This window comes from Phoenix dactylifera, unplaced genomic scaffold, assembly GCF_009389715.1.
Source record: "Phoenix dactylifera cultivar Barhee BC4 unplaced genomic scaffold, palm_55x_up_171113_PBpolish2nd_filt_p 001926F, whole genome shotgun sequence".
In the NCBI taxonomy this organism is placed as follows: Eukaryota; Viridiplantae; Streptophyta; class Magnoliopsida; order Arecales; family Arecaceae; genus Phoenix; species Phoenix dactylifera.
In genome coordinates, this window is record NW_024069211.1 from 9,573 (window position 1) to 30,759 (window position 21,187).

The 21,187-nt window shown below is 42.2% G+C and overlaps 1 protein-coding gene across 1 annotated transcript; it reads right to left on the reverse strand.

Moving 5' to 3' along the window:
* Positions 1 to 918: 918 nt before the first annotated feature.
* LOC103698687 (protein ACCELERATED CELL DEATH 6-like) lies at positions 919 to 4,341 on the reverse strand. The gene is made up of 3 exons (XM_008780729.4): positions 3,607 to 4,341; positions 2,262 to 2,800; positions 919 to 1,799 (listed from the first exon to the last, which is right to left on the reverse strand). Exons 1-3 carry the CDS (start codon positions 4,277 to 4,279, stop codon positions 1,011 to 1,013), a joined length of 2,001 nt encoding a protein of 666 aa, XP_008778951.3. The 5' UTR covers positions 4,280 to 4,341; the 3' UTR covers positions 919 to 1,010.
* Between the last annotated feature and the right edge of the window lie 16,846 nt (positions 4,342 to 21,187).

Here is a 21,187-nt window from a genome sequence, read left to right on the forward strand (position 1 = left end):
TTATGCAATTTTGATGATTTAGTAGGGAATATTGATCGATGCCTTTCAGTTATCGACGCTAAGTGGTTAATATGTTGATAATGAGCATTGTTATAGGCACAGTGGTGTGCATAACCATTTATTGCCCATGTGGTTTGGCCCCCAGTCAAATGGCTGGAATGAGAGTCCCCAATTCTTTATTTCAGAATCCAACTCTCACCAACCAAATAAGCTTCCAATTCCAACGTCATTAGAGCTCTCTTTGCACTTGCTTGGCCAAATTCGGAGAAATTCAGGCCGAATTGAGCTAAACTTCCTGCAAGATTATTTCCTGCAACAGCAGAATCTTGTGGAATTAATGGGCTGGGCCGGGCCTCCATTCAATGGCTAATAGGCTAAGACGGAAAAGATCTACACAGAAGTACATCCTCGACCAGCGGCTGCTACGAGGGTTGCGTTCCCCCAAACTGGCGCAAATCCCATGGCCTTTGGTCTAATTGCTGGTCCCCGGCCACCCATGTGCACGATGACTTGTTTGTCTTGAATCTGAGCAAACCATTCTAGTCTGGCTCATTACACAAGAGTTATGATTTGCTATATAACACTATACTATCTCATACGAGTCGTATCAAACCATATTGATTAGTTGTTAAGACTCGATATCTTCTTCATATCGAGTGTTGGTATCAAAATATAAGCCATACTGATAATCAATCGGTATGGAGTATACCGGTTGGATGCCTGTAGAGGATCCGGGACCAAGATTCAAACTTCAGTACATTTCTTCATCATTTAATTCTATCTCAAAACCAAGTGAAGCTGTAATCTCTGCTCGGTCAAAGAAGGTTGAAAAAAGAGAGAATTTTCTTTTTCTCTCTATTTACATGTCCATAAAAGCTAAAATTTTTAGCATAGAGACAGAAGATTTTACATGTGAAAAATAAAAAATAACTCCCAATGCAATGCCCAAGCTATCTTTGGACTCCTGTCAGCCATGCATGCTGACAACTGCTGTTTCGTTTTTTACACACCTAGAGCATAGCTGACAGGAAAAAGAAAGGATAAAGGCCCAATGTCAGAAGCAGCAAAATAATGAGACGTCTACCGTGCAGCAAAAAATCACCAAGACGTTTCTTATCAAGCAGGTGTATTGTTGGGCAAATACATTGTCTGTACCCTTTCCTGATTCCTACTGTTATCAGCAAAACACAGAGCTTATAAATTGACAGCATATCAGCTAAAAGGGGGGCTCCGAGAGCAATGATGCATAAAAGAATGCTGATATGCTTGCTGCTGGGAGGCAACACTACATATATACCCATAGCGAATGCAGTGGACATGCCCTGAAATGCCACCTGTAGAAATTTTAAAGCCCACTTAAAGGCTCGTATGCGAGTAGGTCTATCAACTGTCGACGTTCCTGCACGCATGAGCCAGAATGTGGCTACGATGGAGCAGACCAACGCGGAGGCATCTGAGACTAGGAATACCTTGAAGGCATACTCTTTTGCTAGAACCGCTCTGCCACGGCCTGGATGATCATCAGCTATATACCCTCCGGGGACGGTGAAACCAGCAGCAAATGTGACCGTAGCAATCAACACCGTAGCAATCCCGTAATTTTTGGCTAAATCCACCTGTTTAGTGATTTCCTTGTCCTCGACGTTGGATGATTCTTTTTTGAACTTATCATCGCCGGACAGTTTCTCTTTGGTCTCACCACTGGATAATTTGCCGCTCTCTATATCATGAAATATTTCTCGTGGACCGGACAGAGCATTTGTTAAAGCCAAGCAGTTGGTAATGCAGACTTTTGCATTCTACGGTGCAAGAAAAATTTTATAACATAAAAAGAGAGATTAGTTGAAAGATTGAGAACACTACATGTTTAGTTCACATTAACATATCCTCTTCTTATAAGCGAGCATCCCAGACCTGATGATAATATTATTTATTAAAAAAACGGATTTTTTTGGGTACAAAAGGTAAGGTAATTCTGGATCTCTTCACAATATAAGAGCTAAAAGGTGCCGTCCAGTGAGCCTAAGTCTCGTTAACAAGATTGGCATTTTTTATCGTAAGAAATGAATGCTCATTATCAAAATTTGTGTTTAGAAAAATATCTAGGGCGTTCCTATATATGTGAGTTGAAGAAAAAGTGCTTATGCTCCAAGAATAATCTCTGTGTGTCCTCGTGTCCGTGCGTGCGCGCGAGAGAGAGAGAGACTACAGCTTGTGATGTATGGCAAGCAAAACATGCACGAGGTCGTTAAGAGTTTTACCATCCGGAATTGCAGGCCTCTATCCGACAATTGGTAAGCCAAGTCGAGAGGGGTGAAGCCGTCGTGGTTGATAACGTTGACGCATATGGTTTTGTCCCGGAGAAGAAAATACACGCTCGCTTTGTCACTGTTTTTAACAGCCGTGTGTAACGGCGTGTTTCCCTTGTTATCCTGGTCATTTAACAGCTTCCTGAGATCCGGTCTCTTGGAGATAATTTTCTTGACCACATCTAACCTTCGCCGTTTGAAAGCGGCATGAAGAAAATTATTTCCCTCCTTGTCTAATAATTCATCTGTATCCGGGCACTGTTTTAAAATCTCATCAACTATAGAAACGTTTCCCATCATAGCTGCAATGTGTATGGGAAATAAGCCATAATTGGCTTCTGAAAGATAGGCTGTAGAGGGATCCCGCTCTAATAATAGCTTCACCGTATCATGATGACCATCTGAAGCTGCATAATAAAGAGGAATTTTCTCCAAGAAACCAACACCTTTGGCGAGCTCTGGCTCCCGATCCAATAAGTCTTGTGTAATTTCTATCACGTAAGCATCATGAAAGGTATCGTGAGTACTTTGTGTTATACAATGTTCATGGTGCTTTCACAAATTAAAAGACGGAGCATTGTCTTCCATACATATACTTGCTTTATACTCTGCTTATGCATCTATTAAGATATTTAGTCAAATGGCGAATCATCACAAGAACACTAAAAGAAGAAAAAAATCAAAGTTTGTTATTTGTTACGGGGGAAGCTACACATGGTGACCGAAAGTTGCCAACTGAACCTTGATAAGCCAAAATGAGCAGGAACAGCACCAGCTAAGATGGGGGCCTAGCCGATCCACTCGATCACATCTGGTCCCGACAACATCCCAGCTACTTCATTTTTGGGTCGATCCCTTAATTTCAATAAAAGCCAGTTGGCAACCTTGCCTCCCTTATCATCAGAAAAAAAAAGGACAATCTCCTAAGGCCTGGGTTCTTCCCGGTGAATAATTGCGTTTAGTAGTCGCTTAATTCCTATTTTCTGGATCTTCTGACTTTTCTTTGTTTCATAGGTGGCCGTACTTTTCTTTTCTTTGTTTCATTAATTTTTCTGTAGGTAATGTTGATCTGTTTTGCTGGGTGTGTACAGCGGTTGCCCGCACGCTCCCGAATGGCCTTGTTTGCTGTATTGTTTGATATATCTTTGTTGTTTCTTTTGTATCATGATCATTTCACAAATGAAATGGTGGTTTCATACTTCACATGAAAGGGTAGTGATTTACTCACCTTTTCTTCAAAAAAAAAGAAAAAAGAAAAAAAGAGCGAGATCAGTATGTAGGTCAAGTGCTCGATTACCTGGACTCAGGAGGACTGCTGCATGCAATGCCGTGTTCTTATTAGGGCCTGTGTAAGATTCTGAAGAAACTTTCTTCCAGGAGGTAGACCGTAGCAAGGCTCTGGCTACATCAAGGGATCCTGTCACGATGGCCAGATAGAGCGGAGACATGCCGGCATCATTCAGCAAGGATGCCAGTCCGACATCCTCGTTCATCAGTACATTGGCCACGCCCACATGGTTATATTTGGCGGCCTCATGCAAAGCATTCGCCTCGTCCCTGTTCCTCGCCCTCAACACTCTTTCTTTGATTCCTTTATGCCTTGCAAACTTGATGATGGAGGTGACTATCTCGTCATACCCGGCCCTTGCAGCGCAATGCAATGGAGTGTCGAGCCTCGTGTTTGGTGCTGCCAAAAGAGAGATCTCTCTACGACAGATCTCCTTGGCAAACTCGAGATGTCCTCGGCTAGCAACTATATGGAGGGTTGTGTTCCCCTCCAGTGTAACTCCAAAGAGGCAGCGGGTATCTCCTGTTCGTAGTAACTCATCCAGGATTCTTCTGTCTCCTGATCTTGCTGATTCGAGCAATTTAAGATTCATAGGTATGCGGCTGGGCTGGACTTTGCCCGGAGGAACTTCAAAATTGGAATCTGTTTGTATTGTTTGGCTAGTGATGCTCTCCTCGGCCATAATTTCAGCAGCGTTGTGTGCTCCAAGGACTGGTATCTTTCTCTCTGTCTTAATTGAAGGGGCTCGGCTATAATTTCAGCAGCTTTGTGTGCTTCAAGACTACTCTCTCTCACTTGATTGTAGGGGAGGTGATAAACCCATCTAAATTTATTTATGGAGAAGTACGTACAAAAGGCTGGCCAAAGGAATTAGCCTGAAAGAAGCACATTTTTTTTTGATGTGACAGGAGGAAGGCAAGAACTTCCTATAATTTATTAAAAGATAACAAAGAAACGTGCGGCACGTTGGTGGTGTGGGCCCCCACGACATCCATGCATCTCTCCTCGTTTGTTGCCGCAGTGCCATGTTCTCTCCTGGTTGGTTGCCGCAATGCCATGCATTATCCATTTTGGGCCCGCAGGCCGCAGGAGAATATCCATATGAACAACAACTACAAGGTACAATCATTGCTGCATAAATATATCTATTTACAAATAAATTACATTATTCAAAATAATGGAAAGGTCAAAAAAAGAGTTCTTACCGTCCGATTAAAGGAGACCAACGTGCAGCACGTTTCGTGATGTCACCGCCTCTTTTGTTTGTCACTTATATATATATGGTGGGGTGGGTTATTTTAGGAAGACCTTGACCTCTCTCGAATCTTTGTTGCTACTGCAGGGCTAGCCGTCGGGTGGTGTCACTTATCATTATAATAATAATTTTGGATGAAAATGGGTATGATCCAATTCGGACCCAAATTTTTTGGGTCAGATCTATGTAAGATCCATTTTTTTTAGATTGAATTCGGATTATACATAAATCCAATCCGGCCCCACCCGAATGATCAATTGGATCAAAAATTGTAGCTGTAGACTTGACCCGAATGACTCACTGGATCAAAAATTGTAGTCGTGGATTCGACTCAACCAAATTCGATTTTTTATTAGGTTGTGTCTGCATCTAAAATTAGAATGCGAACAAAAAACTATGTTGGGTTGGGGTGACTCATAATCCAGTCCGACCTGATTTATTTGCATCATCTAGTGAAAAATATTTGAAAAAAAAAAAGATGCTGTATTTTTTTTTGAATTATAAGGCTGACGTCTTTGTTAATAGAAAAAATCTTCAATTTTAGATTTCTTCTTTATGTTTAGTACTAGAAAAAGAATAATGAAAAAAAAGTCACTCTATATTTCTGTTTTAGGGCATGCCCCATATGATTTCTTCTCCAATAATGGAAAAACTGAAGCAGCTTTGGAATAGGTATTAGGATAAGTGGAGGGCAAGGAATAAACTGAAAAAGCATTGGAATTAGCGAGTGTAAGGAGCAGACAGAATATGTATTAATTAGCCGGTGCAAGTAAAAGGTAGAAACTGGGCGCTCGGGAGTTTGGGAATTGGGTAGACGTCCGAGCCAAAGGGACGTGGGGCCGAGTTTAGATGAGAAACGCAATTGAGTGGGTTTTGAGGGTGTTAAATTTGTTAGTGAGCTTAGTATTTTCTTCCATATTTATTCCATCAATGAATGAGACAGAAGATGCATCTATAGACCATGCCACAACTTTTTTTTTTTTTAATTTTATCTATAATTATAATTAAATATACATCATTCTTCGAGCAACAATAATTTTTACAATCTACTTAAGCAATTAACAAGCAAAATAATCAAACAATCTAAAAAAAAAACACAATTTTTAATGTGGAAAGCCCTCCGATTTGAAGTCAATTACTCAGAATGACATTCTATATATGTATGAGTTTGGATCCGTATTTTTGCACAACAGAGAATCTTGCATAATTGGATGGGTGACATGTTGCTACCTATAAAATAGACGGTACTTTTGCACAACAAAGAGCCTTGCATAATTGGATGGGTGATATGTCGTCATCTCTGAAATAGACGGTATTTTTGCACTACAAAGAGCCTTGCATAATTGGATAGGTGACATGTCGTCATCTCTGAAATAGATCATGTTTTTGCACCACAAAGAGTCTTGCATAATTGGATGGGTAGCATGTCGACATTTCTGAAATAGATGGTATTTTTGCACCACATAGAGTCTTGCATAATTGGATGAGTGACATGTCGCCATCTCTTAAATAGACGGCTATCATTTATTGCATCATCGTGCCTAATGTGGTAGGTATATTTGGATAGGCAATACGTCGCCATCTCGATGGTTATCATTGTTGTGTGTGTCTAATACGGCGGGTTAAAAGATTGAGGACGACTATAAATTTTCAAGATGGACGATATATTGCTTGGTTTTATCCTTCATAAGAAGGAACGATGGGCCCATCAACCGTCGGACTATCCCAATTTCACTTTGAGAACAATGTAGGTAGATGAGTGATGGAGATCGGAGCTGTTTGAGATCTATGCAGTGGATGATCCCATGGCCGATAGATGGGCGAGAAGGAAGATGTATCCATCTTCCGCGCGAAGGATACAACTGCGACTTTCCATGCAAACCACATCGGGGCAGGAATGTGTGCAAACGAGTGAACCCAATTAGGGAATTGGGTAGATGTCTGACCTAAGGAGACATGTGGGGCCGAGTTTAGATGAGAAACCCAATTGAGTGGGTTTTGAGGGCGTTTAAATCGCTTGAGATCTTAGTATTTTCTTCCAAATTTATTCCATCACTAATTGCATGATGAGACAGAAAATGGATAGATGATTTATTTCCCATCTATTAACATTGGTTTTTTTTTTTTTTAAACTACCGGCACTTTTTTTAAAAGAAAATCAGGAGCAAAGAACGAAACAAGCAAGACTCGGCATTTCTTTAATAAAACTTATAAAATAATACGATATAGAAGTTTTTATTTGTTTTATTCCTATAATTATGCATCGTAATTAATGTATTGATTTATTCCTTGGGGACGACAAAGAGGCACACGTGACTCTATAAATTCTTAACACCCAAAATATTTTCATATAGCGAATTTTATTTTATTTTATTTTATTTATCTCATAGGACCCAATTCAAGAGGCATAGGTTTTGGTTCAGCGATTGGAATTAATGCTTAGCTCAAAACCGAAGTCCGCACCATACGCGATCACCTGAAGTGTGGATGGACACCACGTAGCAGTCAACTGCGTAGCAAGGCGCAATTCCAACGGTTTTTGGTCTAGTCGCATGTCTCCTGCACCATGATTTGTTTGTCTTGAATATGAGGAAACCGTTCTTGTCTAGCTCATAAACAAGATTTAGCACGGTGCTCAAAATCTCTTATTATAGCGTGAAGAAAGAGTTATGATTTGCTATACAAGATTATACTTGTTGGGGGGAAAAATGGAGTGCCCAAAACACGTGGATACACTGCCGGCATGTGACAATGAGCACAACGACAGCAACCCTCAGAGGCGCTCGACCTCGAAGGCGCCCGACCTCAAAGGGGCCCGACCTCAGAGGCGCCCGACCTCAAGGGGGCCGACCTCCAGGCACCCGACCTCAGAGCTCACAGCCTTGCGGCCTTAATCTCGGCTAAGCTAAGCCCGATTGATCTCAAGTCCAAAGAAGACCCGATCAAAGGGTGAAGCAGATCTCTCCACTCCACCGGGAATCAAGCTCCTCCCCTCCTCATCCAGGATCTAATCCCGCGATCTCTGCCTGAGCGACTGTCAACAATTAAATGCGCACGATCTCCATTGACCTCCAGCTTACTCAAAATCTCATGCCATCCACGGCAACTCGTTGACTCACTCAATCCCATTCAGTCATCCACGGCAACTCATTGCACGATCACGCCCAATCATGACGGTAATCCATTAATTCGCCCAGTCATATCTCAGGTAACACTGCACTCCTCCTATAAAAAGGAAAACTTCTTCCTCTAAAAGGGAGACTCTTGACTTACAGATAGACAGTCTCTATCTCCTTCTCCTTCTCCAAATTGTGCCCCCTCTGACTTAAGCATCGAAGAGCCGGCGCCGGAAACCCCGGCCACCGGCTTCTTGCAGGATCCTCGGAGGATGTAGCCCGCCGACGCACCGCCTGCCAGAGCTCCTCCTTTTCAGCCAGTGGTCGCCCCCGGGTCCAATGTTGCCCAGAGATGGTCACCCAAGAGGGGGGTGAATTGGGTGTTTTAAAACTTTTGTCTAATTAAAAGAAAACACACAAGTGTATGTGCTAAAGTAAAGATAGAGTTATAAGCACAGTCAATCGCAAACACAAAGATTTATAGTGGTTCGGAGCTTCCACTGCTCCTACATCCACTCCCCAAACACCTTTGGAAATTTCCACTATAATCAGCGATTACAGTCCGGTAGTTTTGCGAGTGCACTACCCAACTCGTTGTTTTACCCCGGGCTAACAACGAACCCTACAATCCCCCAATTTAACCTAGGCTTGGGACGCCTATCCCTTGTTCCAAGTCCCTTGACTGGAACAAGCACAATAATCAAATGTTTTACAAGGATTTAAAAGCTCTTAAGAAAGCAAATATAACAATGAGAAATATCAAAACCGGAAGAACCCTTTTTGCCGTTGGAAGCGTGGGTGATGGTGGTTCTTCCGATATGGATCACGTTGGCTTGAATGCGAGCTTTGAATACCGAGTGGGAGTGAGTAGTTGAGCACGAAATCAGATGAAGAAGACTTGAATGCACTTGATTTCTCCTCTTGAAAACACCAACTCCCTTGAACCTCTTTTTCTTTCTTCTCTCTTGAATGATCTTGATTTTTGGTTGGTAAGAAGTTGTTTGAAGGCACTTAAAAGCTCCTTTTTATAGCCCAAAAAGCAATAGATCTGTTAGACACAAAAATATGACCGTTTGAAATTCAAACAAACCTGAAAAAGTGTGTCAGTCGCGTCCCAGGCGCTCCGGAGACGTCTCCGCTTCAATGCGAGACGTCTCGGCTGTATAAAAATTCTTTTGACGATGTTGGAGTCGACTCGGCGCTTTCTGGGGACGACTCCGAAGAAGAACTGCTTGACTTCTTGTTTTTCTGTTTTTCTGAGAGAGTCGGCTCGCCACTTTACGGGGACGTCTCGGGATGTTTGCGCTTTTTGCATGGGGACGACTCCGCGATGTTGGGGACGACTCCGACGTGTTATCACCGAAAAACAAGTCCTCTGGAATCCCTGAGAGAGTCGACTCCGCGCTTACTGGGGACGTCTCGGGATGTTTGTCCTTTATGCGTGGGGACGACTCCACGTCCTTCGGAGACGACTCGCGCGTATCCTTTGAAATCGGCCTTTCTGCCGTCTCTGAGAGAGTCGACTCCGCAGAGTCGGGAGTCGACTCCGACCCTGTGAGACGCCTCGGCAGGTGCCGGGGATGTCTCCAGACGTGCCAGTTCTTCCTCTACGTGCCAGAGACGTCTCTGGAACACACCGGAGACGTCTCGGCTGCCCCTGATCTGTTTTCTTCATCTCAAAAAATCTTCAAAAAATCCTTAAAAATTATGAAAACATGCCTTGACAATTCTTAACAATATTCTTAGTTAAACACTTGAAATCTTTAAATAAATTGTTAATATAAAGAAAATTATACTCTTGTATTTTGTATTCATCAAAATCCATTAGGGGGTCAACAATCTCCCCCTTTTTGATGATGACAAAACACTGAGTATATGCAAAATTTGAAATTTAAACATATACACAGTATTTGATCAGATGTACAAGTATTGTGCTTTGGTTAGAGCTAGTTACAGTATGCATAATTCAATATAATCAACAGTCAGTTCTGTCCTTATGCATAAGCATTGATCTTAGTGGCTCTTTGAGCAATTTTGGCATATCAACTAGATTTGAATCAAGTTAAATTGTAAATTAATGAAATATTGATGCTAAAGACAATTGAAAGCTAAATACTTTTGACTCCCCCTTTCTTTTCCAGAAGAGCAATTGTCTTAAAGCCAATATTCTTCAATTTTGTATTTTGCATTCCATATATTGGTTCTACTCCAAATATTGGTTCTTTTCCATATATTGGTTCTATTCCATATATTGGTTCTACTCCCCCTTTTTGTCATCAACAATGAAGGGGACAAATTTTTCTTAGGTACCTAAAACGCAATTCCTATTAGAATTCAGCATTCATATTACCATGAATCAATCAAGGATATTCAAGTTATGCTCCCTCTTTCCAAGTTATTTCCATTGATGAATTCAGCATTCATTTCACTCCCCCTTTGTTTTGGAATTCATTTCAGACCTTTCAAATGCAGTTATTACAGGTTGTGCTCCCCCTTTTTCATATGCATTGTCAAGTTGGGAAAGGAGTAATATGATTGCACATTGTTAAGTTTGATCATTCAAAGCATGTTATAACATTGCCATGGCACATCAGAATTAGAAACATTCACAAAGTTTCAAAAAGAAGGGTATGACCTTCAAATTGTATTACAATCATTGAAGTCATTACAAGGATAAAAAAGCTATTACTAGTGTAAAAAGTCATTACAAGTATTGATTGCTAATACAAAAGAAGTTTCAAATAAGCCTAGGGTTTTACAAAAAGATGAACCCTAAATGTCTACAAAATGTCCCTCACCGGCGACCACGCTCAATAGCCCTAGCAGCAGCCTCTATAAATCCATTTATTGCATCCAGTAGAGTTCTAAAGTGATCTCCCTGAGATTGATTGAAGGCTGTCACTAGTGCTTCAAACTCATGACTTGCCCTTTCAATTCTTCCTCTAAGTTGGGCAGCCACACTGCCCACATTGCCTCCAGGGCTCGTCAACTCTTGAAGACCATCCGATATGATCTTCAATTCAGCCTGTACCTCAATTGATCTTAAAGTTTGGCTTGTTGCCACATGAACCAATTCTGACCCTATAGCTTCCATCTGAATTTTGATTTCCTTCAATTGTTCTAGGAGTGCTTCATGTGAGGTGCGGATGGGAGCTAACTCAGCAGAAATTATTGATCTCATTTCTTCCTTCATCTGCTGGCACATCATAGATGCTAGGGTGTGCATCTGCTCATCTGATAGGGACAATGATCCACTGACTGGAGGAGGAGGCACTGAAGTGGATGGTCCAGCCGAGCTGGAAGGTACATCAGGAAAGGCCATAGGACTATGTGGAGGAGAGAGGTGGTCAGGCTCCTGATGTTGGATCTCAGGCTCTATGGTTTGGGATTTTTTTTTAGAGACCTTAACCCAAGACCCGTCTTTCTTGTGAAATTTCATCCTATGTAATGTGCTCTCATTGTAGTAGTCAGTGTTTCTCAAAGGTTTTTCTGGCTCATTTTCAGGAATTGGAACCTTAAAGTGTTTGAACAGTAGGGTGAAGACCATCCCATATGGTATGCTAAATCTGGAATACCTATGACATATGCATGGAGATGTAGTTCAACATGAGCCTAGGGAGGTTTAGGAGAATCCCTAGCAAGATGTGGTGCATGATGGCTAAGTCTCGCTCCGAAACGAAATCGAAGCGACCGGTTTTTGGAAACAAGACCCGGTTAACTATGCTCAAAAGCAATCTCATTTCGGCATTGAGGTCTTGGGACTTAACTATGTCAAGAGGGCCGCAGTCCTCTCTACCTAAAATTAGATTTAGGGCAATCTCCCTTTGGGGATGTGAGGTCGGAGCCTCACCGTATTTGGGGATTTGTAACAAGGTAGATAGGATGTCCTCATTGATTTCTATCAATGTGCCTCGGACATATCCGGTGTACCCCGAGTCCCCTAAGGCCATATTGCTAAACATTTCTCTCACTAGGCCGGGATAGGTTGACATATTTAGGGAACATAGGTGTTCCCAACCTTGGGCACGGAGTCTCTCTCCAATAGAGAACCCCTCACTAGCTAGGAAATTAAAATCTATGTATCTACCTGTGGTTACTGTGCGATTCGTACAGGAGGGGGTCACGGTTGGCGGAGCAACCGGAGGAGACGGCGCGGAGGGCTCTTCCCTCCGTTCCTCGTCGTCGTTTGCTACCCTAGGACGCCTCCCACCCGTTCGCCTAGCTTTCTTAGGGGCCATGGATTGGAAATCTAGGGAAATGGGGAGAGATTTTGGTTCGGTTTGTGGTGGAGAGAAGATGGAGGCTAGGGTTTAGGTTTTCGTTGGGGACGAAAGAGGGTAGTTCGGGACGGCTCGAGCTGTTTCGACCTGTTTTAAAAAAAACTTTCATTCGGTCCCCGAGACGTCTCTGCGACTAATGCGAGACGTCTCGCCGGGGGGACGTCTCTGTGATTTACCAGAGACGTCTCCGGCACTGAAAAAATTTCAGAATGATTTCTATCTTTTTCCAATTTGTTTTAATTAACCACAATAATCAGCGTGATTTCTTTTGGTGAATATAGAGTGAGCTTGCTTGTGATCCTTCCCCTCAATAATACATCCTATAAAAGTTTGATAATGATTTTTGAATTATCAATATTGAAATGAGGAATGTTTACCAAGTTTCGAATGCCTATGAAATAGGCTCTGAAAATATCTCCATGAAGAGTCCAAGGGAGGGTAACCATCCTCCGAAAAGTCAAACAATTCGTCATCTAACTTTGATAGATTCATGTTTTCACTTATTAGGCACTAGGTTTGCTATATGTGACCTTGAAGTGTATAATTAGTTTGAGTAGCATTCACATGTATCTCTAGAGCTTACAAAGCATTGCATATGCTTGACAAAGTAAGTCATTTAAGCTATAGAGTTGAAGTCAAAACATGCTTGCATTACAAATTCAATCTACTTGCTAGGATCATACAAGCACAAAGCATTCCTTAAAAAGTTGAACCTATCTTTACAAAGGGGCTTTGTAAAGATATCGGCCAATTGATTTTCAGTGCATACATACTCAATCAATACATCATTTTTCAGCACATGATCCCTTATAAAGTGATGTCTAATCTCTATGTGTTTTGATTTGGAGTGTTGGACAGGATTTTTTGTTAAATTAATTGCGCTTGTATTATCACATCTAATTAGTATGTTGTCCATTTTGATACTAAAATCTTCAAGTTGTTGCTTAATACAAAGAACTTGGGCACAACAGCTTCCGGCTGCAATGTACTCAGCCTCAGCTGTGGACAATGCAACTGAATTTTGTTTCTTGCTAAACCAAGAAACCAAGTTAGCACCCAAGAATTGACAAGTACCACTTGTGCTTTTTCTGTCGAGTTTGCACCCGGCAAAATCAGCATCGGAATAAGCAATTAAGTTCAAATCAGATTGTTTAGAATACCATAAGCCTGCATTAGATGTCCCTACTAGATATCTGAATATTCTTTTAACAGCTTGCAAGTGTGATTCCTTAGGACATGCTTGGTATCTAGCACACATGCAAACACTGAATAATATGTCTGGTCTACTAGCAGTAAGGTAAAGTAAAGACCCTATCATACCTCTGTACAATTTGCAGTCTATACTTTTACCTTTTTCATCTTTGTCAAGCTTGCAACTTGAGCCCATGGGTGTGCTGATTTCCTTTGCATCTTTCATGTTGAACTTCTCCAACATTTTCTTGATGTATTTGGACTGACTGATGAAGATGCCTTCCTCTGATTGTTTTATTTGTAGCCCAAGGAAGAAGTTTAGCTCACCCATCATGCTCATTTCAAATTCTCCCTGCATAAGCTTAGCAAATTCTTGACAAAGACTATCATTAGTAGCACCAAAAATTATATCATCCACATAAATTTGCACAAGCAATAAGTCATTCCCTTTTCTTTTAATGAAGAGGGTTTTGTCTACATTTCCTCTCTTAAACTTATTTTCAATTAGAAAATTACTTAATCTTTCATACCATGCCCTAGGGGCTTGCTTAAGTCTATACAATGCTTTATGCAATTTAAAAACATAATCTGGATGTAAGTAGTTTTCAAAACCTGGAGGTTGTTCTACATAAACTTCCTCCATTATATAGCTATTTAAAAATGCACTTTTTACATCCATTTGATAGAGTTTGAAATCCATAAAGCATGCATATGCTAAAAGTAGTCTAATAGCCTCTAACCTAGCAACAGGAGCGAAGGTTTCATCAAAATCTATACCTTCTTCCTGATTGTAGCCTTTGGCAACTAATCTAGCTTTGTTTCTTATTACTATTCCATCTTCATCTAGTTTATTTCTATATACCCACTTGGTGCCTATAATCGAGACATTAGGGGGTCTTTTCATTAGAGTCCAAACTTGATTTCTTTCAAACTGATTTAATTCCTCTTGCATAGCATTTATCCAATTTTCATCCTTTTCGGCTTCCTCTAGTGATTTAGGCTCTATTTGTGAAACGAATGCAAGATAATTACTAGTATTTCTTAGAGAGGATCTTGTCCTTACCCTTTGTGAAGGGTCACCAAGGATTAGATCCCTTGGATGACCATGTGCATACCTCCATTCCCTCGGAAGATCTTGATTTCTTGCTTGGGATTGATCTTCTTCATCTTGCTGAATTGTATCTTCCTTGACTTCATCCTCAAGTTGTTTGTCTTGTATGGAGAACTCCTTCATTCTGTCTTCAAGTATACCTGCATCACCATCTTCTTCTTTTCTAGAAGAATCTCCATTAGCTTCATCAAAAACAACATGAATGGATTTTTCAACAACGAGAGTTCTCTTGTTGAAGACCCTGTATGCTCTACTAGATGAGGAATAACCTAAGAAGATCCCCTCATCTGATTTAGCACTAAATTTACTTAGATTGTCCTTTCCATTGTTTAAAATAAAGCAACGACAACCGAAAACATGAAAATAACTTATATTGGGCTTCTTATTTTTCAACAACTCATAAGGTGTTTTCTTTAAGATAGATCTAACTAATGCACAGTTTAAAATATGACAGGCAGTATTTATTGCTTCAGCCCAAAAATACTTTGGTAGATCCGATTCGCACAACATGGCACGAGCCATATCTGCTAGTGTGCGATTCTTCCTTTCTACCACCCCATTTTGTTGGGGTGTCCTAGGCACCGAAAAATTGTGATTGATACCGTTTTCTTCACAAAATTTTTCAAAATGCTGGTTTTCAAACTCGGTACCATGATCACTCCTAATTGCTTTTAGTTTAAGATTAAGTTCATTCGAAATCCTATTATGAAACTTGATAAAAGCGGAAAAGGACTCATCTTTATGGGCAAGAAATGAAACCCATGTAAAACGTGAAAAATCATCAACAATTACAAGACCAAACTTCTTACCCCCAAGACTAGCAGTTCTAGTGGGTCCAAATAAATCCATGTGAATTAGTTCTAAAGGTTTTGATGTTGAGACTATGTTCTTAGATTTGAAAGAGCTTCTAGTTTGTTTCCCTAGTTGACATGCAGCACAAATTTTATTCTTTTCAAAGTTTATTTTTGGTAGTCCTTTGACTAGATCTTTTGTAATCAACTTAGAAATTAAATCCATGCTAGCATGCCCTAACCTACGATGCCATAACCAGCTAGTCTCATTGACCTTGGCATCCGTGGCTACAAGACATTGGCCATCCTTCATGGTGAGATCATCAAGGTCTACCATGTAAACATTTCCAAGTCTATGTCCCATAAGTATGATCTCATTGTCAATTGGACTACTAATTATGCATAGGAAAGATTCCAAAGACACTTTAAAGCCCTTGTCACAAAATTGACTTATACTTAATAAATTATGCTTTAATCCATTAACTAATAATACATTGTCAATAAATGAGGAGGGTGATATGGAGATTTTACCAACGCCAATAATTTGACCTTTAGCATTGTCTCCAAATGTGACTACTCCTCCTTCTTTTGATTTCAAGGTGACGAAAAGGCTCTCGTCACCGGTCATATGCCTTGAGCAACCACTATCAAGATACCACATTCTCTTTTTACTCCCGGCTACAAGGCATACCTGCAAAATAATCACGTGAAGCTCTTAGGTACCCAAGTTTTCTTGGGTCCTTCTTGGTTAGTGTAGTTGGTTCCCTTAGGCACCCACATTTTGGTTGTGTTTTTACCTCTTACAAATGTATTCTTATTAGTTTGAATCTTTCTTTGAATGCAAGAATAGGCTTTATGTCCACTTTTCCCACAACAAAAGCATGTAGGTTTTTCAGTTTTGACATCTCTAGCTTTAACAAAAAAGTTCTTTAGATATTTTTGTTGTTTGCTAGTTTTGTATCCTAATCCGGCTTTATTAAAAACAGCTCTTTGATTGGATAGAATAAGATTTAATTTTTCAGAGCTATGTGTAAATTTCTGCACAATTGGTTTGTACTTGTGTACCTCATCTTTAAGGTTCAAATTTTCTTTAGCCAATTCCTCCTTATCATTTTTAAGGAATTCAACATTTTGTGCAAGTAAGGTATTACTATTAAGTAGAAATTTGACTTTTAGATTTAATTCCTTAATGAGTGTTTTTGCCGCTTCATTTTCAATGCTAAGTTTTGAATTTTCATTCTTTAGGTCAATGGTGTTATCATTCTTATAGCTCTCCTTCTCAATCAATAGGTTTTTAATGTCATCCTTTAGTTTTTGATTGGAGGCCTTTAATTCTTTATTTTTTGCTCCTAACACACTACAATCACTCATGAGCTCTTGGAAAGCTTCATATAATTCTTCTAAAGTAAAATCTGTAGTTGAGCTTTGACATACCTCATTGTCGTCGAATGCCATGAAACACAAGTTGGCGGTCTCTTCCTTCTCTTCCTCGGAGGAGGATGTGTCACTATCATCCCAAGTTGCTTTCAATGCCTTCTTCTTCTTTTTTCCATAGTGCTTCTTCTGTTGAGGGCATTCGGAGCGGATGTGTCCCGGTCTCTTGCAATCATAACATATGATTGGGTCTCTTTCTTTTTCTTTTTTCTTTTTCCAATCATTTCTCCCTCCAAACTTCTTTCTTGGGAAGGGTTTCTTTCTTCTCATGAATTTTTTGAACTTTCTTACTATTAAGCCCAAGTCTTCATCTTCACTTTCTTCTTCACTCTCACTGCTTTCTTCTTCACAAGCACTTGAAGTAGCCTTGAGGGCGATTGTCTTCTTCTTTGGCACATCTTCTTCATGTTGCTTCATTGTGAGCTCATGCGTCATCAATGAGCCCAACAATTCTTCAAGTGCCAAAGTATTGAGGTCTTTAGCTTCTACGATCGCCGTGACCTTCGCTTCCCAAACTTTTGGCAAGGACCTGAGAATTTTTCTCACAAGTTCTGAGTTAGTATAAGATTTACCCAAATTTTTTAGACCATTTATTATATCCGTGAAGCGTGTGAACATGCATGAGATAGTTTCGTTGGGTTCCATTTTAAATAACTCATATTTGTGGAATAACATGTTCATTTTAGACTCTTTGACTTGATTAGTACCCTCGTGGGTAACTTCAAGCCTATCCCATATTTCCTTGGCGGAACTACAGGTGGAAACTCTATTAAACTCGTTTACATCTAGAGCACAAAACAATGAATTCATGGCTCTAGCATTGAGTTGAACCATCCTACTATCATTCTCATCCCAATCCTCTTCAGGTTTGGAAACTTGAACGCCATTAACTATGTGATATGGTTCGTGTGGTCCTTTGATTATGACCCTCCACAAGGCATAATCTTGTGCTTGAATAAAATTCTCATTCTAGTCTTCCAATAGGAATAATTTGTCCCATTGAAGAGTGGAGGTCTATTGGTTGCCTGCCCCTCAACAGGAACATTGTTGAAGGGTGTTGCCATCTTGATCTTTGGCAAAGACGATTAAGTCTTCAAGAATACACAGAGCACCTGCTCTGATACCACTTGTTGCCCAAAGATGGTCACCCAAGAGGGGGGTGAATTGGGTGTTTTAAAACTTTTGTCTAATTAAAAGAAAACACACAAGTGTATGTGCTAAAGTAAAGATAGAGTTATAAGCACAGTCAATCGCAAACACAAAGATTTATAGTGGTTCGGAGCTTCCACTGCTCCTACATCCACTCTCCAAACACCTTTGAGAATTTTTACTATAATCAGCGATTACAGTCCGGTAGTTTTGCGAGTGCACTACCCAACTCATTGTTTTACCCCGGGCTAACAACGAACCCTACAATCCCCCAATTTAACCTAGGCTTGGGACGCCTATCCCTTGTTCCAAGTCTCTTGACTGGAACAAGCACAATAATCAAATGTTTTACAAGGATTTAAAAGCTCTTAAGAAAGCAAATATAACAATGAGAAATATCAAAACCGGAAGAACCCTTTTTGCCGTTGGAAGCGTGGGTGATGGTGGTTCTTCCGATGTGGATCACGTTGGCTTGAATGCGAGCTTTGAATGCCGAGTGGGAGTGAGTAGTTGAGCACGAAATCAGATGAAGAAGACTTGAATGCACTTGATTTCTCCTCTTGAAAGCACCAACTCCCTTGAACCTCTTTTTCTTTCTTCTCTCTTGAATGATCTTGATTTTTGGTTGGTAAGAAGTTGTTTGAAGGCACTTAAAAGCTCCTTTTTATAGCCCAAAAAGCAATAGATCCGTTAGACACAAAAATATGACCGTTTGAAATTCAAACAAACCTGAAAAAGTGTGTCAGTCGCGTCCCAGGCGCTCCGGAGACGTCTCCGCTTCAACGCGAGACGTCTCGGCTGTATAAAAATTCTTTTGACGATGTTGGAGTCGACCCGGCGCTTTCTGGGGACGACTCCGAAGAAGAACTGCTTGACTTCTTGTTTTTCTATTTTTCTGAGAGAGTCGGCTCGCCACTTTACGGGGACGTCTCGGGATGTTTGCGCTTTTTGCATGAGGACGACTCCGCGATGTTGGGGACGACTTCGACGTGTTATCACCGAAAAACAAGTCCTCTGGAATCCCTGAGAGAGTCGACTCCGCGCTTACTGGGGACGTCTCGGGATGTTTGTCCTTTATGCGTGGGGACGACTCCACGTCCTTCGGAGACGACTCGCGCGTATCCTTTGAAATCGGCCTTTCTGCCGTCTCTGAGAGAGTCGACTCCGCAGAGTCGGGAGTCGACTCCGACCCTGCGAGACGCCTCGGCAGGTGCCGGGGACGTCTCCAGACGTGCCAGTTCTTCCTCTACGTGCCAGAGACGTCTCTGGAACACACCGGAGACGTCTCGGCTGCCCCTGATCTGTTTTCTTCATCTCAAAAAATCTTCAAAAAATTCTTAAAAATTATGGGAACATGCCTTGACAATTCTTAACAATATTCTTAGTTAAACACTTGAAATCTTTAAATATATTGTTAATATAAAGGGAATTATACTCTTGTGTTTTGTATTCATCAAAATCCATTAGGGGGTCAACATCCAATTTCCAGCAACAATTGGCGCTAGAGGAAGGGCCCGAGTTATGACCATGAAGCTAAGAAGCAAAGGAGCCTCTAATGCCTTCCGGCATCTCGCACCAAGTCCTGGACACTCAGTCCAGAACTCACCACCAAGACCTCCAGCGGATCCAGTCCCCCAAGTCCAACCGAAACCGTTCAACACCCTGGTGCAACAAGTTCAAGCCCTGGCCGCAGCAGTCCAAGGCTTGCAATATGTGGAGGCCCCTCTTATGCCGCCTCCACAGGTTCAGGTCTAGTCAATGCTCTCTCCAGACGGACCGGTGCCCCAAGGCCAAAATCTCCATGGCTCCTCGAGGGCCAACAATGAAGAACGGTGCTGCTACTAAGGTTCAACCCGAGCGTCTCTCCGAAGAGAGCTGCTAGAAAAAACCAGGATAAAAGGCCACAGTTTTCGGAGCCTGAGTCAGCCCTGGGTCAACCAGCACCGGAGCAGACTACCGTGGCAGTCCCCCAGGGCGGAGAACTCGACAGGAAGGTCGAGAAGCTCGAGCGACAGATCGAGGCGCTCCACAACCAGAAGGCAAGGTGCGAGGGTGACTTTGAATTCACCACCAAGTCACCTTTCTCCCGCCATATCGAGAATGAACCGGTCCCACCAAGGTTCAAAATGCCCCAAGTGGAGCCCTACAACGGGACTACCGACCCCCTTGACCACTTAGAGAGCTACTGGGCCCTCATGGCACTACAAGGGTCCTCGAAGGCCGTGCTCTGCAAGGCCTTCCCTGCAACTATCCGAGGAACGGCTCGGCTTTGGTTCTCCGGACTGAAGCCGAGCACTGTATCCTCCTTTGAGCAGCTCGGTAGGCAGTTCGCCACCAACTTTGCTGCCATTCGACGCCAGCGGCGAACGTCAGACTCCCTCCTCGACATCAAGCAAAGGGAATGAGAATCCTTTAAAGACTACCTCGACCGTTTCACCACTGCAACCTGGAAGGTCCGCGAGCTCGATCAATCGATAGCCATATCAGCGCTAAAGACAGGAGCTCTGTCCTATAGGTTCCTCTTCTCCATTGAGAAGAATTTTTCCGCCGACTTCACCAAGATGCTGGCCCGAGCTCGGAAATATGCGAAGGCCGAGGAGGCTATTGCCTCCAGGTGGGGCGCAACCGAGCAGGCCTTAAAAAGATAGAAAATGCGCCGTGAGGAGCGCAGCCGCCCGATAAGTCGGTCTCCTTGACAAGAGAAGAACCTCCCTCGTTTGAGGACTCCACCTCGACAGCGGGCGCAACCTCGACCGAGATCTCCACCTCAGCAACGAATACCCCGGGAAGGTACGGGACTACACTCCTCTTAATGCACCCCGGGCCGAGATCCTCATGGAGATAGAAGGCCAGAGACTATCTCCGCCCTCCACCCCCGATGCGGGAGTCAGGAACCCAGCGCCACTCCGAAAAGTATTGCCGCTTCCACCGAGGTCACGGCCACGACACAGAGGAGTGCTTCCAACTCCGAGATGAGATTGAAGCTCTTATTCGCCGTGGGGTACTCAACCGGTTCGTGCAGAACCAGTAGGATGAATGGAGGCCGGTGGAGAATGCTGCGCCACCCGAAGATCCAAATGACAACAGGCCCATCGCTGGTACCATCAACACTATAGGAAGAGGCCCAGCCGAAGGGAGCTCGGCTGGAGAACTGACCGGGAGAAGGACCCCTCCGAAGCGTCAACGCATCTCTGAAGCCATCTCATTCTCGGACGAGGACTTAAAAGGAGTCGAGACTCCTCATGATGACGCTGTGGTCATCT